Source organism: Lissotriton vulgaris, chromosome 3_1 (assembly GCF_964263255.1).
Source record: "Lissotriton vulgaris chromosome 3_1, aLisVul1.2, whole genome shotgun sequence".
Taxonomy (NCBI): domain Eukaryota; kingdom Metazoa; phylum Chordata; class Amphibia; order Caudata; family Salamandridae; genus Lissotriton; species Lissotriton vulgaris.
Window position 1 is genome coordinate 27,430,389 of NC_141689.1, and position 20,414 is coordinate 27,450,802.

Here is a 20,414-nt window from a genome sequence, read left to right on the forward strand (position 1 = left end):
CAATCTAGACAGAGATCCGTCACATTCAAAACAAACTCATTCCTACTCCAGTAGGAAGAGTCCAACCTAAACTGACAGACAACAAAACAAGCAACCTAAGTCTAATTTAAGCCGACTTATTACATCAACATTTTTTACCTTTCCTTTGTTTACTTTCCTTATTTCACATGTTTACATTGAACCAGACTTCCATTTTCAAGAGTTTTCTAAACACACACATCTTTGGGATGTTCGCTCATCAAACACAAGTTTCCTACCTGAGGATACCTGTAGATTCCTAGAAGCTCAGCCATTGAGAAGGATGTTGTAGATGACAGGTCTCCAATAAAGCCAACCAGTGTGCCATTACTCTGGCAGCTGTAGTTTGGGGCTGGATAGTCCCTCTTTGACAATATGTTTAATGTGGCTTGAAGTGCTTTCATCACACTGGTGCAAGAATCATACATATGATAACCCAGTGTGAAGTTTCCTAAGAGATTAGGGTTTCTGTTGATCTCTTCTGTGGCATAGATTAGAGCCAGCAGGTGCCGAAGATGGCGGAAGGATACACTGAAAGATAAACAGCAAGTTTGGCCCATGATTCACATTTTAGAAGTTAGAACAATGATATTAATACTACCAGTTGACGCCAATTTGAAATGTGTTGTAAGAGGAGTGGGCTGACAAATTATTAGTGTTCCCCTACAATGTGTTGTGATAAATGAGTACCTACCTCTACCATGAATCCACATAAAAAGTGCATTTAAAAATACATGATGGTAATGGAATGTGGCCTAAAGATACACAAATGTGAAGCTGCAGGTGCTAAGAGCATTGATGTTATACTATGTGAATGTATCATTATCACTGGGTGGATTGTACTTTCCAAATGGGTTATAATACTATAAAGAGACTTGATAAACCTCTTCTTCCTGATAGCATAAGTCCCCAGTGCTGAGACTTTATATGTGATGTATGCCCAAGAAGTGATATTGTGAATGTGTTCATGACATTTTATCTTTTGTTGCTGATAAAACTCTAGCTGTCATGATGTAAAGAGAGATAGCAAGCGGGGCTTTAACTTATTATTCTCCTCCATGAGGACATAGGTTGAAGGCGCAAACTGACTGACTGATCATGGAAAACTACAGCTTGCTATTCTGCAAAGGGAGACCTGCCCACATTCCCCACCTCATCAAAAACAACTAGAACAAAGTACAGGGCTTTGCATTTCAATGTAACTAAATATACTGAATTTGTTATACACATGAGGGGCTATGCACATTTGGATTTCAGTCATTTGCCTGGTTGCCTGAATATGTCTTTGAATTAGGGAGGGACTTTTCATTAGGTTGTGTGATAATGTGGTGATTTGGGGGCCCTTGGGAGAGGTGCTTGTTTGATGTTTGATATTTCTAGCTAACAGCATCAGTGTTAATCTCCATCATAGTAGAGGTCATCAAGGGAACACGGTCCTTCATCTGGCTCACTCTTACATGACACAAAACCAAAATCTCCAAGAGCTTGCTACGTGGCTCCTAGACATGGACAGATTCAGGTTGTTGAAGGCATAACTATACATTTCTAGGGAATGTTCAAGTCACATGTTAACCCCTTCCATGCTGGTGACGAACCCCAGCCGTCACGCTCTGCGGCGCTCGTGTGCTGATGACGGCTGGGGTTCTTCACGGCCCCGCCCTGTTCTTTTGTTTACCGCACAGCGGCGGAAACGGCCCAGCATGGAAGGGGTTATGATAGAATTCAACATATAGGGCCTGATTACGTGTTTGGTGATCTGTGGACAGCTGGGCCAGCTGTGTTGTTGCAATGGCGTTGAGCACAGTTGTCCCACCCACCCTAATATGAGTTGCAAACTATGCCAATATGAGCGTCATTGCTGCTCCGTTGGCAGTGCCACTGCCCACAAGACGCAGTGGTTACGGTTCTGCGAAATCTGGCTCTGGGAGGCGCGGACCACTACTCAAAGCTCCCAGCCTATCACCAGTTGAATTTCAGCTGGCAGAAGTGAGGCGGGCCAACCTCCACAAGGATGTGGTAGAAAGGGAGGGAAGTAAGGGCAAAACTCACCTCAAAAAGTTCTATGATGTCATTTAGGCCATCCTACCATCGTGCTGCTGCTCTACCTGATTGACCACCTCCAAAACAGAACCCGTTGTGACAACAGTGAGTCACACAAATACAACGTCTCATTGTTACCACAGTTAAATGAAGCAATGCTGTAGCTCAGGCAAAGGAAGTGGAATATATAAGTGCAAATCAGGTATACAGGGACTTTGATTGTTAAATAAAAGAAACACAATTACCAATTAAACATGCAGGGTCCCCTCTTTGTACTATTTGTCTGTGCAACACAAGCAATAATGTATATGACTGAACATGTGACAGAATTGTAATAAAACTGAAAGTAATATCTGCATCAATTTGTATACATCAATTCCACCAGATACAGCACACAGACAGAACACCTCATGACTCATCAACAACACCTCTCTTCCTCACCAGTCCCATTGAGAAGACTAAAAATGCCATGATGCCCTGCTATCCAAACACTCAACAAGATGCCTCACTAATCATCAGAAAATCACATTGTACACATCCTCCATCCATCGATAGACAAAAAATACCTCATTATTGACAGTCCTAAAAGTCTTATACACATTTTTGTCATTCACATCTGTAGGCAACTCACACATCAAAAGGCAAGGCCACTCAATGGCATCACATGCAAGCAGTCTCAAAAATGGATAGAGAGCATAATCTGAACAAGGACTTCACAATACCCTTCACACCATTGTAGGAAACATGAAACTCTGGGACTGTGGAACACAGAATACCTAGCACATGGATGAGAAACAAGAATTACAGTGGTCACATGAACTGACGGTACTCAGGGACAACTAATAGAATACCAAAGTATCACACATGTGTGTGCAATGGCCACGTGGAATTTCAGAAAGCAAGTCCCACACACACCATTTAGAAAGCATCTAAAGGAAGTAGTTGCAAGATGCACACTGCTCATTGGATACATCTCTATGGAGAAACACACAAAGGAATGAAAAATTGACGGCCTTCATATATGGATACACAAACATGACATAGCAGCTCACCTAACACAAATCCAACATACATCAGTGGGAGAGGGCAACTTACGAGTGAAAGACATTGGCTAAGCCTAAATATGAGTTACATATGAATCACGATCGAGGGAAGACTCCAGGTTACACAGATTTCATCAGAATTAAAAGCCACGAAAAAGTGATCCTGCTGCCAACTTGACAAGAAACATTGAGACCGGCTATTTGTGCGATACTTGAGACCGAGATGTGTTCCGGTTTTTATATTAATCATTCATGACTGATACCTCTAATCAGTCTTTTTAAAGGAACAATAATATTGGACCAACTTTGAACTGGCCCTTTATACTTCTTAATAGATGGCCCGATATTCCATACGAAAAGAGATCTGGTTGAAAGTTACTCTTTTAATCTTTTGATCTGGAGCTTCTCCCACCTGAGTCAGTGAAAGAAAGTTATAGCTAGAAATCGATTATTTTGAACAACTGTGTTCCTAAGTAAATACCCTAAAATGTCTTAGAAATAGACATGTATAGAACAGGCACTCTAACATAATGTGATAAACAGAAAATGCTTATGTTAGTCAATATGTTTATTTATTTATTAAACAGTTTTTTTGTTCTTTTTATCTTTTTTTCTCAATTTTTATATAATTGATATTAAAGTGAATTAAACAATAAATTGATTATGTTCTAAGAATCCAAATAATTGTGACACAGAAATGAATTCATATACAAACATGGAGAAACTGTGGAGAAAGTTTTAACGGCTGTGCAGATGGCGATTCTTAAGGAACGTGCCCTGTCACAAGGGAAGCGCATGTTGGTTGTTACCCCGTGTCCTGCCTTAGAGGCAGTTACGAAGGCCAGTGTACCTAATTCCAAAGCTTTGCACTCTCGGTGGATTCAATGGGCTGCATCCTTGACGTCACAAGATGTCACGTTTATTTTTGACGCCACTTTACGGTCGCAGGAGTATTTACAGTATGGATTTGTTCATCCTGCTCCATTAGCAATGCGGCCGTTGGAGTATTTCCATTGCATCATTTACACTGATGGTTCGGCGCAGGTTGCGCATGGCTCTAAACATGCCTACGTTTCCGCTTGCGCCATTGTGGCCGGTGCCATGGTGAACGATGAGTTCAAGTCCAGTGTCGTGCACACGCAGACACTTGGGGACTGCACCGCACAATTAGCAGAGCTTCGTGCTCTAATGCTTGCATTGGAGTACGCAGATCCTAGTGTGACGGCTTTGATCGTAAGTGACTCTTACTACTGTGTCCAGTCTTACAATGAAAACCTGTTCTTTTGGATTCAGAATGAATTTCGTGATTCCAAAGGTAGCACAATAAAACATAAAATGATCTGGGTCCGAGTGGCGGAACTTAAAGAGAAGCTGCCACTCGTGTTTCTGATTCATACTCTCGGTCATCAGCGCGTGGGGGTCCACGCTGTTGGCAATTAGCTTGCTGATGAAGCAGCGAAGTCAGCGGTATCAAAATACTTACTTGCAGCAGTCACGAGGTCCAAAAGCAAAATAGATGATGACATCTTGGCAGCAGTTGCTGCAACAGAGAAGGGAAGTAAATATCCTGCGGGGTTCCCTTCTAAATACACAAACCACTTAAGTCCCGATAAGGTTCCTTATGTGAAAATCCCTGAAGTTGGCGAACGTCTAGTTCCCAACTGGGATCGCAGGGCTGTTTTGATTGCAGCGGCTCATGAAGGTGTGGCGTCTGTGCATGCGGGCGTCTCAGCCACTGTAACTCAGCTACAACAGAGGTTCTGGTGGCGGGGACTGTATAAACAGACGCGCGATTATGTCCTTCAATGTGACATTTGCCAGCAGATTAAGCCTTCAACTGCGGCGCGTCCGCCTCAGATGCAGTTGTACATCTCGAATAAACCACTTGGATGCGTTTATTTGGATCACTGCGGTCCATTTTCTTCTGATACTGCATACAAGCACATCTTAGTAGCAGTAGATTCATGCACACGCTTTGTGTGGGTATGGCCACATCGGAGCGCTGATTCACGTACTGTCATTAAGGATTTGCGAGTCTTTGTGGGAATCTTTGCCTGTGGTACCTTCCATTCCGATCAGGGTCCGGCTTTTGCCTCTAAGGCATATAAGGATGCTATGGTTTCGATGGGGGTCCAAGTCAAGTTTTCGAGTCCCTACAGACCCGAGGGTAACAGTGTAGTTGAACGAATGAACCGCGACTTAAAGCAATCTTTGACAGCTCGAGTTATAGGCACTGGCAGAAACTGGTTAGCCCACCTCATAGGCGTGCAGCGTGCGCTTAATAATCTCCCTAGAAGGTCTCTGGGTGGGCGGACCCCATACGAAATGCTCTTTGGTATCAAGATGTATGTACCTGACCTCGATGGGCTGGACTACAAGGCCCAGGCCACGGCCTTTGATGTAGATGAACATTGCAATGTTTTACAGAATCTACAAAAGACCAGAGACAGTCTTGCAAAGGAACATTTGCCCTCCACATCGGATGATGCGCTGCAGATCCCGGTAGTTGGCTGGCTGCCCCAAGTTGGAGAACTGGTTCGAGAGAAGATCGATAACAAAAAAGAGTTTGGTCCCTCATATCGAGCACCGGTTCGAGTTCTTGGAGTGAAGGGCACAAGAACAGTCATTTTACCACCACTTCCTGGTCGTAAGGAAAACAGATTTATTTCTATTGACAATGTCAAGACACACAGGGTGGCCGATTCTTCATAGCATGACACCGGCTGTATCCTGTCCTTCCATGGTGAGGCACTCTGTACTAGCAATACCATCTGGCGCAGAACAGGAGGTGTCCCTCGAGATGCCTGCCATATCCAGTCCTTTATTAAATGCTATTCCTGTTACTAGCATTGATGAGCTGAACTACACTTATCCTGCTGATTTATCGATGCCTGATTTGCAGACCCGTTTAGCCAACCAGTCCAGATTCTCTTTTGACTCTGATTCGGAACCTTCAAAGAAACCCTCAAACATTGCAAGATATGCCACGTTGTTTAAAAAACATTTTTTAATTCCCCCTTGGACATACATTTCAGTTGATCCTATTTTCATTTTATCTTTTTATGTCAATTGGTGTTGTGTTTTATTTTTTCCGTCTGATTGATGGTCACTACGTTAAAGAAAGAACAGGAATTTGGTACCTTAATGGATTAATGGAACATTGGCCCCTCTTTCCTCTTCACATTCAGCGCACAGACTGAAACGAAACTTAAATACAGTTAACATTACTGCTTGGCCCGTCCTTGATGGGATTGTGTGGGATGCGGTTAGGTTTCAGATACATGGGCCCACTGAAGTGATTAATGTTCCAAATGTGCTTAGAGTAAACATGGGAGATGTAATTAAGCAAAATATACGTTCTGATGATTGGGATATTCAGGCCGTAGAAGCATTATTCTCTGATTTAAAGTATTATGCTGCCTTGGATGCTGAGGATCTGTATACAGACTCTATTAATTATGGCGATTTGTTTTGTTTTCAACACTATGGTAATCATTTTTTACATAAAACAAATTCCAGGAGGGTTGCTGTAAATTATACACAATGGGAACACTGCCCTGCTCCATTCGGTGGCAGCTCCAATACGTTTCTGAAAAAATACTCCTATTTTACAGACTTTAATCAATCAAATCCCGAGTCATTCTATTTTAAAATGACACAAAAGCCCATGTCCAAAGGGCTTTCTTCCCGAATTTACACGTTAAACAATATTGTGTCTTCTGTTGTTGACATTGTACATGATGAAGTGTCCGTGTTATATCATGGTCAGAATCAATTACGTTCTGTGATGCAGTTTGCTTGGACACTACAGACTCTTAAGTCTGGTCGAGTGCCTTGGAATTTTATGAACGTCTCATCACTATTTGCCCCATTTAATCTGACTGAAAAACAGCGCATGCTATCAATGAGAGATGCGACATTTTCTATGTTACACATTGAAAAATTAGAATCCTTGCCTTTTTCTGTGGCTGAGGTGACTGCTGCTACATGGCTTATCCATGGTATTATTACCTTACTTTTTGCTTTGTATAAATTTACAAATTGTATGAAATATATAGCCATTGGGCGATATGAACCATTAGGCATTGCTTTTCTCCATGAGACATGGTCTTTACCATACACTTATAGATGCCTAAAAGAGGGAAATGAAGTGAATTTGAATGGTGAAGAATGTACACAGTCACCTGACCGCTCACTAATATGCAGACACATCCAGTTGCATGGTTCTTGTAATCAGGACAAACCTAATTTGGCCTGTGTTTTGAAAGGGACACCAGTTCCTGCAATAGTTCCCACGTTCACTTTGTTGTCCAACGGTAGTTATTTACTTTTGAATAACGAATTTTGTTGTGGGTTAGAGGCCGGTATCGCATATGTGGTTACCGTGTCAGAAAGGGTGGTTTGCTGCAAGAATGTGTTATATCCACCCATGCATGGAAATTCAGATGTTTTAATTTGGCCAAGAATACCAACCTTGAAAGCTGAGTTCAATGGTTTAGGCCGTATAAGAGCCCTATTGTCTCAAAAGCAGGTGGCCCTGAGCTCTGCCCGCGAAACTTATGTCCTTCACATAGCAAACACACGCACAGAAGTACAGGCACTTTTAAGTACTGATTTGCCGTTTCATTTCTGCGAGCTGGTTCATCAAATCTTCAATGCCTTCTCCACAACGAGCCTGGCTCATTTTTTTAAAATGGTTAGCAGAGGTCTCGTGACTACATTTGAAAAAGTATTTGGTATTATCCCTGCGTTCTTTCATTCTATATTCGCTAGCCTGTTTGGCGGATTTCCTGTTTTGCTGGCTTTGGCTGCAGGCGTTCTGGTGATATTTTACTTTATAAAACATGGATGCCCATCCTGCGCAAGGAAACGCTCAGCCCCTACTGATGCACTTTCGCAACCGGATGCTTGATTACTATGGCTCCCTGCCGCTTGCGACTTTAAGCACGGCTTTTGGATTATCCTTCAGATTTTCCTATTTCACATGTGTCCAGCCCGTGTTTCATTGCCTGAGCTGTGATTTCGACTGGGCCATTGATTTGTGTCTCTGTTTACCGACTTCTCCTGACGTCAACTTTGATCAGCTGATGAACCCCGTAGTGGCTCACGAGCTGGTCTGTTCTGGCGAAAGGGTTATGGCTGTGGCAGCGATGCATGGACTAATGGGTCAGTGGGACATATTCGCAGCGGCGCATGACTTTCTGGCACAGAGCGTTCTCGAGATTCCACTGAGTTGTCCTCCGATGTTGCTAGAGGAATCGGTGTTGGAGGAGCACGTATGTTCTTTCCCATTGCTTAATTGGATGGCTGAACTGTTTTTGGATGATGACAGTAATTTCATGTTGGAAGCTGTAGCTACATATTTTGCATATTCATTCAACCATGAGTGACTTTGAAGACTTCCATCATTATGGCACGTGACTTTTTAGCAATTCTGAATGGTGCCTTTTTTCAATACGAACATTCGATTTTTTCATTTGTTCTAGGCCTATTAACAGAGAGTAGGCCTTAAGTTCGACTTTTTATATTTTGTGTGGCCACTATAGGCATTCATACATAAATTTTGTTTTTGAATTTTACATACATTTGCATACATTTAGCTTGGCTCAATATCATTGAACTCTGCTTTCATGTCTTGCCTCTCATAGAGTATTGGCTTATATTTTTTCGTTTTTAACGGTCCTCGGATCATTGGGGGGGTGTCATATGGTTACTACGTTTCTATATATTGTGTTAAGTTAGCATGTGCTTATTAAATGTTTAAACGCCATATTTTATTTCTGCTTCGGTTTGCACACGACACCTAATTGTTATTGTAGCTTTTAACCTAGACGAAAGATGTGATTTATTTGAGAATAATATGTTATTGCACTGGTATCAGTCGTGCTTGGTACACTTGGTACAACTGTCTGCACACTGAGAACTGCACACTCTAAGAATAACCTAACACAAGGTTGCTGAAGGCCTGATCCTCGCACCACGTTAGTCATAACACAAATAATGTGGCTGCCAATATTGGGCTCTATGCGGGTTTAAGATACAGTTACAGGGAATTAATCAACACACTTGATGCTTCGCATGCTGAGAGCTGGTAGCGGTTGATGTGATCTCCTCCTACTGAGAATTAGAGGTATGGGTCCGCCCTGCTAAGAACCCAGATGAGACCTTCTTAGATATAATATAATATGCTAATTAGGGTGCGCAAAATATAGGTGATACAGAATTCTATAGATCTTTGCATCATAACATGCTATCACCTTTTGCTTATTATGGATTAGTGACTATGCTGCTAACTCTGATTTTTATAATATGTATGTTGATATTATATAAGATACTGCGTTTGAGAATGTTTCATTGAAAAATAAACATTTCAAACTTGCACGTGTGTTCTCTGCCTCCCAGTTTCGGTTTGTAATGATTATATAACGAAAGAGTGTTCATGTGTTCCACGATACCTGAGGTATTCTAAGTTCATGTTCTGGATTGTCTAAGTCTAAGCTTGGTAAGGGGATTTCTGAAACAAAGGTGAGTTTTGGGTCACCCTAACTCACCCAGGTTCTAGATCTCTGTGCACAGTTCTGTGGGAGAACGGAAACCCTGCTACAAGATACATGCAAATTAGGACATTAACATAAAGCTATAATGCAGTCCATGATCTACATATATATGGAAAGTATGTGTGTAATGCAAATATTGCATTCACTTGTTGAAACAAACATTGACCTGCTGGGTGAGAATGTAATTACACAATTTACTCACAAACTGGACACCCCACATGGACAATTCCTAAACATTCCTCGCAAGGTTCCAGCATGCAGGGTTCACACAGGGTTAGCAGAAGTATCTCATGGTCCCAAATACCAGAAATGATTGTTCATGTTCAGTGACAATGTTTCTTGCATAGCATGTCAAAGCCAGCATCCTTTGTTGACTTCCAGATAGTCATGTCACCTCGCAGCTGTAAAATAGATTGACATCTGTACAGTCATTTTGAGGCCACACATGCAGTGTTCAAAGATTCGTAAAATAGTTAGGCAAAGCAAATGATGATTGAGAAGTTTTCTCAGAGACAGGAAGTTGACATTGACACATTCACAGGGATGTTTATAGAAGTCATAGGTGATTGTAGTGAAGATGCATTAAAAATTAAGTCTAGAGCATTGATGCAGGACACAAAAACCTGTGGAATTGGCATTTGGGCTCCTAAATGTCAGATTCCAATGCCTGGATAAGACTGGGATAGCCGTCTTCTACTCACCCAGGAAGGTGTGTCAGATCACCGTGGCCTGTTGCATCCTCCACAACATTGCCCTGCGACAGAACATACCATAAATGACAGAGGATGTATGGATTGCAGACCTACTAGGTGGGGACATGGAAATGCTGAATGAAGATGCTGATAGTAGGGGTGATGAAAGAGTTGAACTGCATCAGGATGTCATCAGGACCTACTTCTCCTAATGGCCATGATGTTGTGACCAGTGACGTCCATACAATCGGTCCACTGTTGACATGTTATTTCGAGGCTGATATTGTAGTCAGTCTGAGATATTTGTAATTGGAAAATATTGAGAAAGGTGCATGTAGATAAACCATACATTGATGCATAGGTATCCTTTAGATTGTTAAGATATTGTTGGTGTACTAAATGCTGTTTAATTCATGTGTATCTGTGCACATCTAATCTCACTGTGTTTGTCTGTTTTAGATATCTTCACCATGTCATCTTCATTTGGATATTTTGAAGTTGTGTCTTCATTAGGTCTTTGTTGCTGTTCATCGGGCACGGAGCGGACATGGGCAATTTCTGGAAATGTGTTCCATGGAATGTGAATTACACAAAGCCAACAACCAGAGAGGTTGTCCAGCAATTGGATGCAGGTACCTGGCTTCCTTTGAGCTTATTCCTCGGTGTGCATTAGTACTTAAACTATACATTTCCTCTCATGTGACCCTAAAAATAATAGTGTTGTTCCAAAATAATGTGATCCTGCCTTCAAATTGTCAGTTTACTCATTGAACATGACCTGGATGTAGCTGTTGCTGTGTTTTTTCAATGTGGTATTTAGTTGTTTCACACACATGCCTGAGAAATTTATTTTTGTCATTTCACCTGATGCCAGCAACTATTTCCTGAGAAGACACTTTGGTGCTGATATATGTGTGTGCAGTGACCTGGTAGTATGCAAGTATTACACCTACGTTCCACAGGCAACATATCCATTCTTCAGGTACACATAATTTGCAACATGGAAAAGTAAACATGTTCACTTGGCTACAATGTCAGTAGTGGCATTGACAACAGGAGACAAATATTTGGTGACATCAGTGTTTATTTACAAGTAAAACCAATAATGAAGGGCAACTTATAACATCAGTCATGGTGGGTGACAGCATTAGAAGAGAGTCCATTCTCTCTGGAGTCCAATGTCCAACACACTGCTTACCGGAGATAGCGAAAAAGGGTCAGTAACAGTCAACAAAGTGGATGTGTGGCACACACAGAACAACACCTGGGGAAGGTGGCGTTCTGGAGATGTCTTTTGTCTTGCCACCCTTCCCTCCTGAAGACAGACATGTAAGGTCCCTCTTCCTTGGAGAGGAGGAATCTCAAGCTACAGAGGCAAGGATGCTTGCACTTCTGGAAACCCCTCCTAGGGCCTCCCTCCATGTGGCTTCTATGGATATAAATGATTGAGACGCACTAGGACGTCAGGAAGGGGTTATGCTATATGGAAAAGGTATGCAGAGGGTAGTGTTAATCTTCTGCAACACCAAGGAGGCCACCTTAATCTAGAGGCCAGCCACCTCAGTGTAAAACGCAGACACTTCTTGATGGACACTAGCCATCTTTGTGCTTAGGGTCAAAACCAACGTGTTAATGCTGTCCACCTCTTCTTAGATCCTGACAACCTCATGGAATGATAATTTCTGCACATCTTTTATTTCCTGGACTTCCAATACTACCTGGCTCAACAGACCCAGGACTTGTATGAGGGCAGCCTGGCGGTTTTCTAATGCTGTGGCCTCCCTTTGGGTGGCCACATTACTTGCATAAAACTGCGAACCCCATGGCCCCTTGCCATAGACACAGGCTGCACCGTCCCACTGAGTCTTGGCTCCATAGTGACAGGGGTGGTGAGGGCCATCAGTAAAGCATGGACAGGGGAGCAGTGGATGGTAATACCTGTGCCAGGTGAACTGGTTGTGGGGCCATCTGATATTGGTGATGCCTCAGCTGTGGTGGAAAGTGGCTTCCCAGTGAGCCCAACTATTGTCCTCTCCTGCGGCTGCTCAGATTTGCCAGAAAGGTCTTCACTGCTGGCCGGTTCTTCATTTTCTTAGTGGGCTGTTGAGTGACTCAGTTATGTTGCAGGCCTCTGCTCTGCCACGGTGCTGGATTCCCTTGTTTCGACATGAGACACAATCAATGTTAGATTTCTGATAATTATATAAATGTTTTGTATGTCTTACTCTGGGTTAGCCCTTCTTTGGTAAGAAAACCTGAGTGTTTACTTCATTACATATATGCAATAGTTTTGAATTGACCAGTCTATGTGTTATATTTGCTAAACTCATGGGATGTGTGGTTTACTGTTTCTTTTGGTTTAGGCCTAGCGGTGTGATCTTTGGCACTGAGCTACACACAAAGCATAGTCATCTGATGTATATGGATCAATTAAATGTGGCATTGTTGTTGAAGTTAGAGCAACTCTCATCTTGGCTACATTGATTGGTTATTTACTTCTCTAAAGGGGTTATGATCCAGGCATAGCCTTGCATTGTTTTTTTTTTGTTGTTGTCCTGTGCGTCTTTTACTGCATACAGATTTTGATGCTAATCAGCAGTTTGCTAGTGACGGACAACCTCATACCTTTAGGATGGATGTGGTCTGCAACCATCAATCAAACAGATGGGAAGTTTGGTTATTGAAAATTGTTGGTTGTTTCTGACTTATTTCATGATTTGAGTGTTTTAGTAGTTCAATGGCTGACAGGTTGTCTTGGGTGTAAGAGGTGTGGCATGCTATTTGTAGTAGTAGTGACTGGGCCTCATTGTAATTGTAGTCATTTCATTGTGACATTCCCAGGACCTCGGATTTGTTACGCTGCAATGCTTATTGAGATGCATGGTTCTGTAGTGGGATTACAGACAGGTTAGTGGTGTGGTAAGGGATGTGGCATGTTAATTGTAGTTGTATTGACTAGGCCTCATGGTAGTTCAGTACATTTCATGGTGACATTCTCGGGACCTAGGATTTGTTACGCTGCTTGTTCATCTGGCTCAGTAGGAGGATTGCAGGGAGGTTAGTAGTGGGGTAATGGGTGTGGCATGTTATTTATAGCTGAATTGCCTCGACTCCATAACAGTTGTACTCTTTGGAATGATATTTTTGCAACATTTGACAAATGGTACATATACCATAGCTGATGACAGCAATCCTTTTTGACAGACGATGCATTTCCATGTTTGCACATGTCATGGGTGCTACAGAATTCTTTTGGATAATGCTGCATTTTCAAACTGCATCGCTAAACTTTTACAGTGAAGTATTTGTTTATTACCTGGTGTCATATGAATTAGTACTGATATCGACATAGAAATGGACATCCTTGTTGCCTTCTTTGACGCATGTTATTAAAATGGATGTGCAAGATTATAGCAAGTGCAGAGGTGCAAACATAAAGGGCATTGTGATATTGTGTTCGTTTTTTGAAGTGTAACTTTCCTGAGTCCACTCCACCCTCTATTCCAGCCAAGCCATTAGCTTGATGGACAAGACCTTCTCCTCCCAGGGCATGAGTTTCAACGACCCGCTAGGAGGGCAACCTCCAGTTCTCCAGGTCTCCTGTTAATGCTCATTGTATTTTGCATCTTCCAGAGGTCGTTCCATCTCTTCCTGATGTTGTTCTGTGCATGCAGGCTGTGCCCAACAGCATTTACTCTGTTGAATATCCATACCACATTTCAACTTTCCCAGAGTGAGCGGCATGCTAGGCTTTAGCTCCAAAAAGTTGAGATTCTACTTAATAATCTTGTTCACCATGACTGTCAACTCACTCTTACTGAATTTAGGCTTTTTGGGTGCCGTGATGATTTGGGAAAACATTTATATATTGGTGTATTAGTGCATTAGTTGATGTGAGGTATGCATGCAGTGGACAGGGTTAACATTTGCAAAGAATAATTATGTGAAAAGGTGGTGGTGAATGATGTGCAATAAAAGTGTGGGGCTATCTGGTGAAGTGATTGCTAAATATTGCTGGTTTTCGGTGGACTAACAATATAGTGTGGTCAGGTGAAGGAAAGTGCCCAAATCAGGTCATTAGGGTCACTAATCACCACCTCTAAGCCTTCCACTAAAATGAAGAGTTGGGCAGAAAATACAAAACACAAACCAATAACTGTCAATTCAGAGTACACTCAGAACAGAGCCCAATCTACCCAGCCGCTAAGGAGTGCTGCAGAGGGGGGCTGCCATCAACAAGCATAACAATGCATTATGTACATATGAGAGTGAATGGAAACACACCCACCATGGAATTTTCCAGAGAGACGCAGCTGGACAGTAAATTACAAAGGAGTAAGCTTTGATTCTTGAGGCTGGGCACACATCATCTATCTTTCAAGGTTACTCTGCCTGTGCCCGCCACTAGACAAGTGGGAGAAAGCGTGCATCTCAGAAGAAAAGTATGTGCTAACTAACAACAGTGCATTCAATAGTGTGGCAAAACTAAGAGGCATATTAGCAAGAAATAGCGATATTTATCGCTTAATGCGCTTGGCGCATTTGTTTTATCGCCGCCTATCGCTGGATATTTTAGCGGAGAAAACATGCTATTAGCAACATTGTTCTCCATTGTGCTAAAATTCCAGCGATAGTGGCGAAATGCTTGAATATTGCTGGAAATCCAGCGATATTCACACATTAACGCCAGTGGGGACTTAACCTGAAAATCCACCTCCCATTGGATAAACAGGTAAGTCATGTTTTTAGCAGGCGTTAGATTATAGCGATAATCGTGCTTAGCGCAAATTTTTTTATCGCTATGCCTGCTGTGCTAATAGGCAATAGGCCCACTTTGCATGTCATTAGCGATAAATATCGCTAACATGCAAAGCGGGCCCCAAACCGGTTGCTATCGCCTAATAGGGCGATAAAAAAATTGCTGCTTTAGCGTCAAAAAGTGCAGCTAAAGCGTCGATATGGCCCTGGCTAATATGCCCCTAATGTTCTGAAGAAAAAACCCCTAGAGAAGGTCATTTTTCAGAAATTGTGAAGAATTAGTTTTGAATATGATACAAAGTGACGCCTGTTTCTCAAAATGGAGCAGCAAATGCTAACTTATGTAAAACAATATAAAACAGATAATTTTTATTCGAACAGATCCTCCTTTAGCATAAGCTAAGCCATTTTGGTCCAATAATAAGAAAAAGTATAATTCAGCAAATCATAAATATATTTAGGAGCATTGCCTATTTTCAGCATCCGGGGGGCAGCCTATCTGCATAAGTTCATCAAGCTCTCTCTGGAGCATTATGTTTGCATTAGAACCATGAACTGATATTCTTTTTCAAGGATCTAACCCATTGAAAAATGACCAACTCCAATCGCCACTCTCCATTCCTTTTATTTATTTATTTATTTATTTATGGAATTTTTAATGTGCAGCTAATACCCAAGGGTGTCTAGGCGCAGTATGATGCTTAAGGATACAGTAATCAGCACACAAACTTATTGGTTAAAGAGCCAAGTCTTCAATGCCCTACGAAAACAAATGAGAGTGGGGGCAGTTTTGATATGTGAAGGGAGAGAGTTCCACAGTCTGGGAGTTGCTACCAAGAATCGTCTGTCTCCCCAGGTGGCGGTTCTTGTTCGGGGAACAGATAGTAGACAGCTAGCTGCTGATCTTAGGTTCCTTATAGGGGTGTATAGCTGAAATGCCTCTCTTAAAAACTTCGGGCCAGTATGATGAATGGCCTTATAGGCAATACATAAGGCCTTAAATTTGATCCTGCTCTCCACGCTTAGCCAATGAAGATGGCGTATGGCTGCCGAGATGGACTGGCGCCTTGGAATGTTGAGAAGGATTCTGGCTGCCATATTTTGAACAGATTGGAGCTTGTTCAGGATATATTTATAAGTGTTGAGAAAGAGGGCATTTCCGTAATCAAGCTTGGAAAACACCAAGGTGGTAATTAGGGTTTTTTACATTTTCTAGGATGTCTAGAATGTGTAATATTTGTATTCCATATTAGTTATCCTGACTACACACTGCTCTCCTACTACGTCACACACCACCACTCTTAGCGAGCATGAAGTCAACTGCATGTCTGGTTTACTCAGAATACATTTGCTTGCTTTCCAATTGGGTGGTGAGGTCATGCAGGGCTGCCACTGTGGAATTCGACAGTATCTGTAACTTACATCCAAAATATTCTCTAACCCTTTCACCTCTAGCCATGGCAGTAACATCAAAGGTCATAGTAAAAGAGAGAACATATCCAAATCTGTCACTCCATCACAGAATTCAAATGTCAACGTCCTTTTAATCCACTGTAAGTTTGGTTTACTATATTTACAAGGCACACTTAAAGGGGGCACCATTCTTAAAGCAACATCATTTGTTCCATTATGAACAGTTGAATAAGTACTCTTTGACAGAAAATAAAAACCCTGGTGTGCACAAAGTGGTCCTTGATAATCTACGGGGCATATCTATTGTTCAATCCTACTGTGGTTGGAGCCTTCCTTTTTACTAAAGACATTATATTTTTGAACAATATCAACCTGTAACAATTGACATACAGAAATGTATCAGTGCTGTTTACTATTGAACAACAAGCGGGATAATATTAAGGGTGGGCGTAAAATCTGTTTCGCTGGCGAATTTGCGGATTTTCCGCGATTTCGCGATCCGCGAATCTCGCGAAATCGCGGTAAAATCCGCGAATCAGCGGGGACGAATTTTCAGCCAAGCAAGGGTTACAGCAGCAGGTGCAAAAGTTGAACCTAATTTCTTTGTAACCTTTTACAAAAGGGTTACAAACAAATTAACTTCAACTTGGACACATGCTGCTTATTGCTTCCTGGCGCCTCGTTGCCTACTTGCAACTATTCTCTGACCCTGCTCCGACCCTTGAAGCAGGGTCAGAGAATAATTACAAGTAGGCAACGAGGCACCTGTCCAAGGAATTAAACCTCATCAGGAAGCACTTACAAATATAAAAAACAGGAAGAAGGGAGAGGATGGCAAATATACCCATTTTGAGTTGTCAGGAGGGGTTAAACTAAAAGAGACCTTTACAGCACAATTTTCATATGCATTTTGCTAAAAATAAAAAGCTGTATGTTCTGTAGGGGCAACTCAGGAATCTGGCCCTTCAGAGATCCGGCCTCTCTTTCTTTCTCTCGTTCTCTCTCTCCCTCTCTCTTTCCCTCTCTTTCTATCTATCTATCTATCTATCTATCTATCTATCTATCTATCTATCTATCTATCTATCTATCTATCTATCTATCTATCTGTCCCTCTCCCATAAACGACTGCATGGGTAACTTCGCTATGCAAGCGGCTCGCGAAGACGCAAAAATCCCCGCAAACACACAAAAAACCCCACGAACACGCAAAAAAAACAAAAATCCGCAAATTCGCGAATTTTGCGGATCACAAATTCGCAAATCCGCAAATTCGTGGACCGGGAATTCGCAAAATTCGCCCATGCTTAGATAATATTCAGCTTTTCAAGTAACTGTCAGATCTTGGTAATGCCATCCTATCAAAGTAATGTTCTGCTCTCTTGTATACTAATTATCACAATATATATTATTGTCACAACCCGGGTATGCCTTTCCTCTTGGCCTCCTATAATATAGACAAAAATCAGAATGCCCCAGTCCAAACTCACCCCTTACCTCTAAAATGTAGGCTGGGTGGGTATATGTATAATTGACCAATGACAATGGGTAGGCAGTCCATAAAGTTGTAACAGATTTGGTAGGATACCAAGCTGTACCTCCCCCAAATAATCTTGTATGTGTGCCTAGAAATACATTCCTCGGTACTGCCCCTTTTGAATGAACTTGAGAAACAAATTTGCATCTAGTACATGATGGTGCATTCTGATCACATTCCAAGAGCCAAGACACAACTCCGAAGATCAACAAAAACAACAACACAAGAACAATAAAGAGTACTTTTTGCTTTGTAGACCAAGATGTTCGTACAAGAACAAGGGAAATTACTGGCTGCTCTTCGTCAGCAACCATCCTGCCAAAGGGGTGCATAGTAACTAATCAAGCAGGGGGGGAAATTGCCAGCCGAAGGAATATATAAATTTGCAGTGTCTGTCAGAGCCTCACTGGTATAGGCTCCTATTGTTCATACAATGTTGGCGCTCTTGGGCACCGGTGGTGGAGCTTGCTCAGTCCTAAACTCTTGCTGAGTCCCACGCTGATCAGGATAAAGCTTCCCCAAGGGGATACGCTTAATCTATCCTGTCCAATGTTCAAACAGTACACAAATCTCACATCACCCTATTCTAATTCCGTTGGTACTGTAGCAAAGTACACCCTAACTTACACAGTCCATACCTAACTAATCTGACTTTACCTTTGGTGCACTATTCCCTAGCCAAGGATGCAAATTTTACCTGGTGACTCTAGGCAAATAAGGGTCAGTGAAGAGGAGTTCCTGAATAGCTCTCATCTCTGGTGGGACAGTTTGTGTAGGATGTCATCATTCTCCTTTTCACTTTGCGACCTTGTAAGTCGCTGAATGGAACAAAACAAGGAATCTGTTCACACTCCTGATCAGCTACCCCCTAACCCATTGATCATAGGGTAACAGCAGGGGCAACTTCCAGCGCAGTTTCAGAGTCTTCTTCTGTAGAAAATTCCGTTCTAGGATATAGTCGCCGGGCTGAATATTGTGTCCGGATCCTTCTGGGATAGCTGGCAGGGACTCACCAACCTGTTGGTGAATAGAATGCAAACTTTCAGTTAAGAGGCAGAGGCAATTAATTAACAAGGGGTAATCAATATCAGAAAACCATCGGGGACATGGGATGCCCCAGGCATTTGCCGGGCGTCCAAATATGACATCATACAGTGACAATCCTGTCCTAGAATGTGCTATAGTTCTTGTGGACAAAAGTGCCAATGGCAGGGCATCTGGCCACTGTAACTGTGGGAAAGTAAAACCAATTCTAGGAAAGTCAATTACATACAATATATAGATGATGAAGATATCTCATGTGACAATGACTAAAATGAAATTAATACTGTCATTAATGTTTGTAGCGATGATGCAATTTCAAAGTTTCCCTCATGTGCCATCAATGTTGATGGAATTGACCTAAAATGTTTTGTTGATTCTTGTGCATGGTATCCCGCCCAACCGGTGCGGCCCTCGGACACAAACCATACTGTAAATTTGGCCCCCGAGAGAAAGTTTGTGAGTACCCATGATCTAATCTAAAGTTTATCATAAAAATTGGCAAAATAGATCTCTCACTCAACCTGATGTATCTCCTGGGGGATATACGGAGCACAAAATTGATTTAGTAGGTTTTTTCTCTGCCACTCTTAAATTCTCTGACCGTGAAACTTTTAGCAAAGTGTATGTTGCTAGATCTGGAAAATCTCTTCTTGGGTGGCCACACCAACATGCATTAGGTACCAAACTTGACCCTAGAGCCACCCCACCTGTTTTTTCTGTTGACACTGTAATCCAGAGTCATTCTTTCTCTGGTGATCAAATGGTAAAAAAAACTCCAGATGATGAAACTTCCTTTGCGGAAGTCTATTCCTTCGTTGTGTGTGCACCAGGAGAACTCAAAAGATGCTGCCTGAAAATTCTATCCTTTTGTTGTGCGCCTTCGAGGAGAACTCAAAAGATGCTGCCTGATGTAAAGAAAAAAAACACAGGTATTTTTTTAAAAAAAAGGTATTTCCTTCCGAATTTTGTCCAGCAAACATACATTGAAATCCACTGTTTGTTAATTCACGAGTCTGCATACGACCTTGAGTTGACATCCAATTTCAAATAATCCTTCTGCGCAAGCTTAATGCAATAGGTGCTGGGAACAGACAGTAAAGAGGAACTAGCTGAGCCTTCGGCATTAGTTTAAAAAATATATATATATAACGCTACGTACAAAACTATGAGTTCCACACACAACTGTGACTGATCCGTCGACGCGAGTTAAAAACAGACATGTGCTGAGAGCATTAACTCAACCTTCAGCGTTGGTGAAGCAAATTTAATGATAACGCTACGTTAAATATTTCAATTAAGTCATACAGGAATCAAT

At 41.9% G+C, this 20,414-nt stretch overlaps 1 protein-coding gene across 1 annotated transcript in view; it reads right to left on the reverse strand.

Annotated features, from left to right (window-relative positions):
• Positions 1-20,414, reverse strand: part of LOC147725852 (extracellular calcium-sensing receptor-like) — a 244,758-nt gene that overhangs the window by 61,102 nt on the left and 163,242 nt on the right. The window contains exon 2 of the mRNA XM_086963375.1: positions 258-549. Within this exon, the coding sequence (XP_086819501.1) occupies positions 258-549 (292 nt within the window). The remainder of the gene's footprint in view (positions 1-257; positions 550-20,414) is intronic.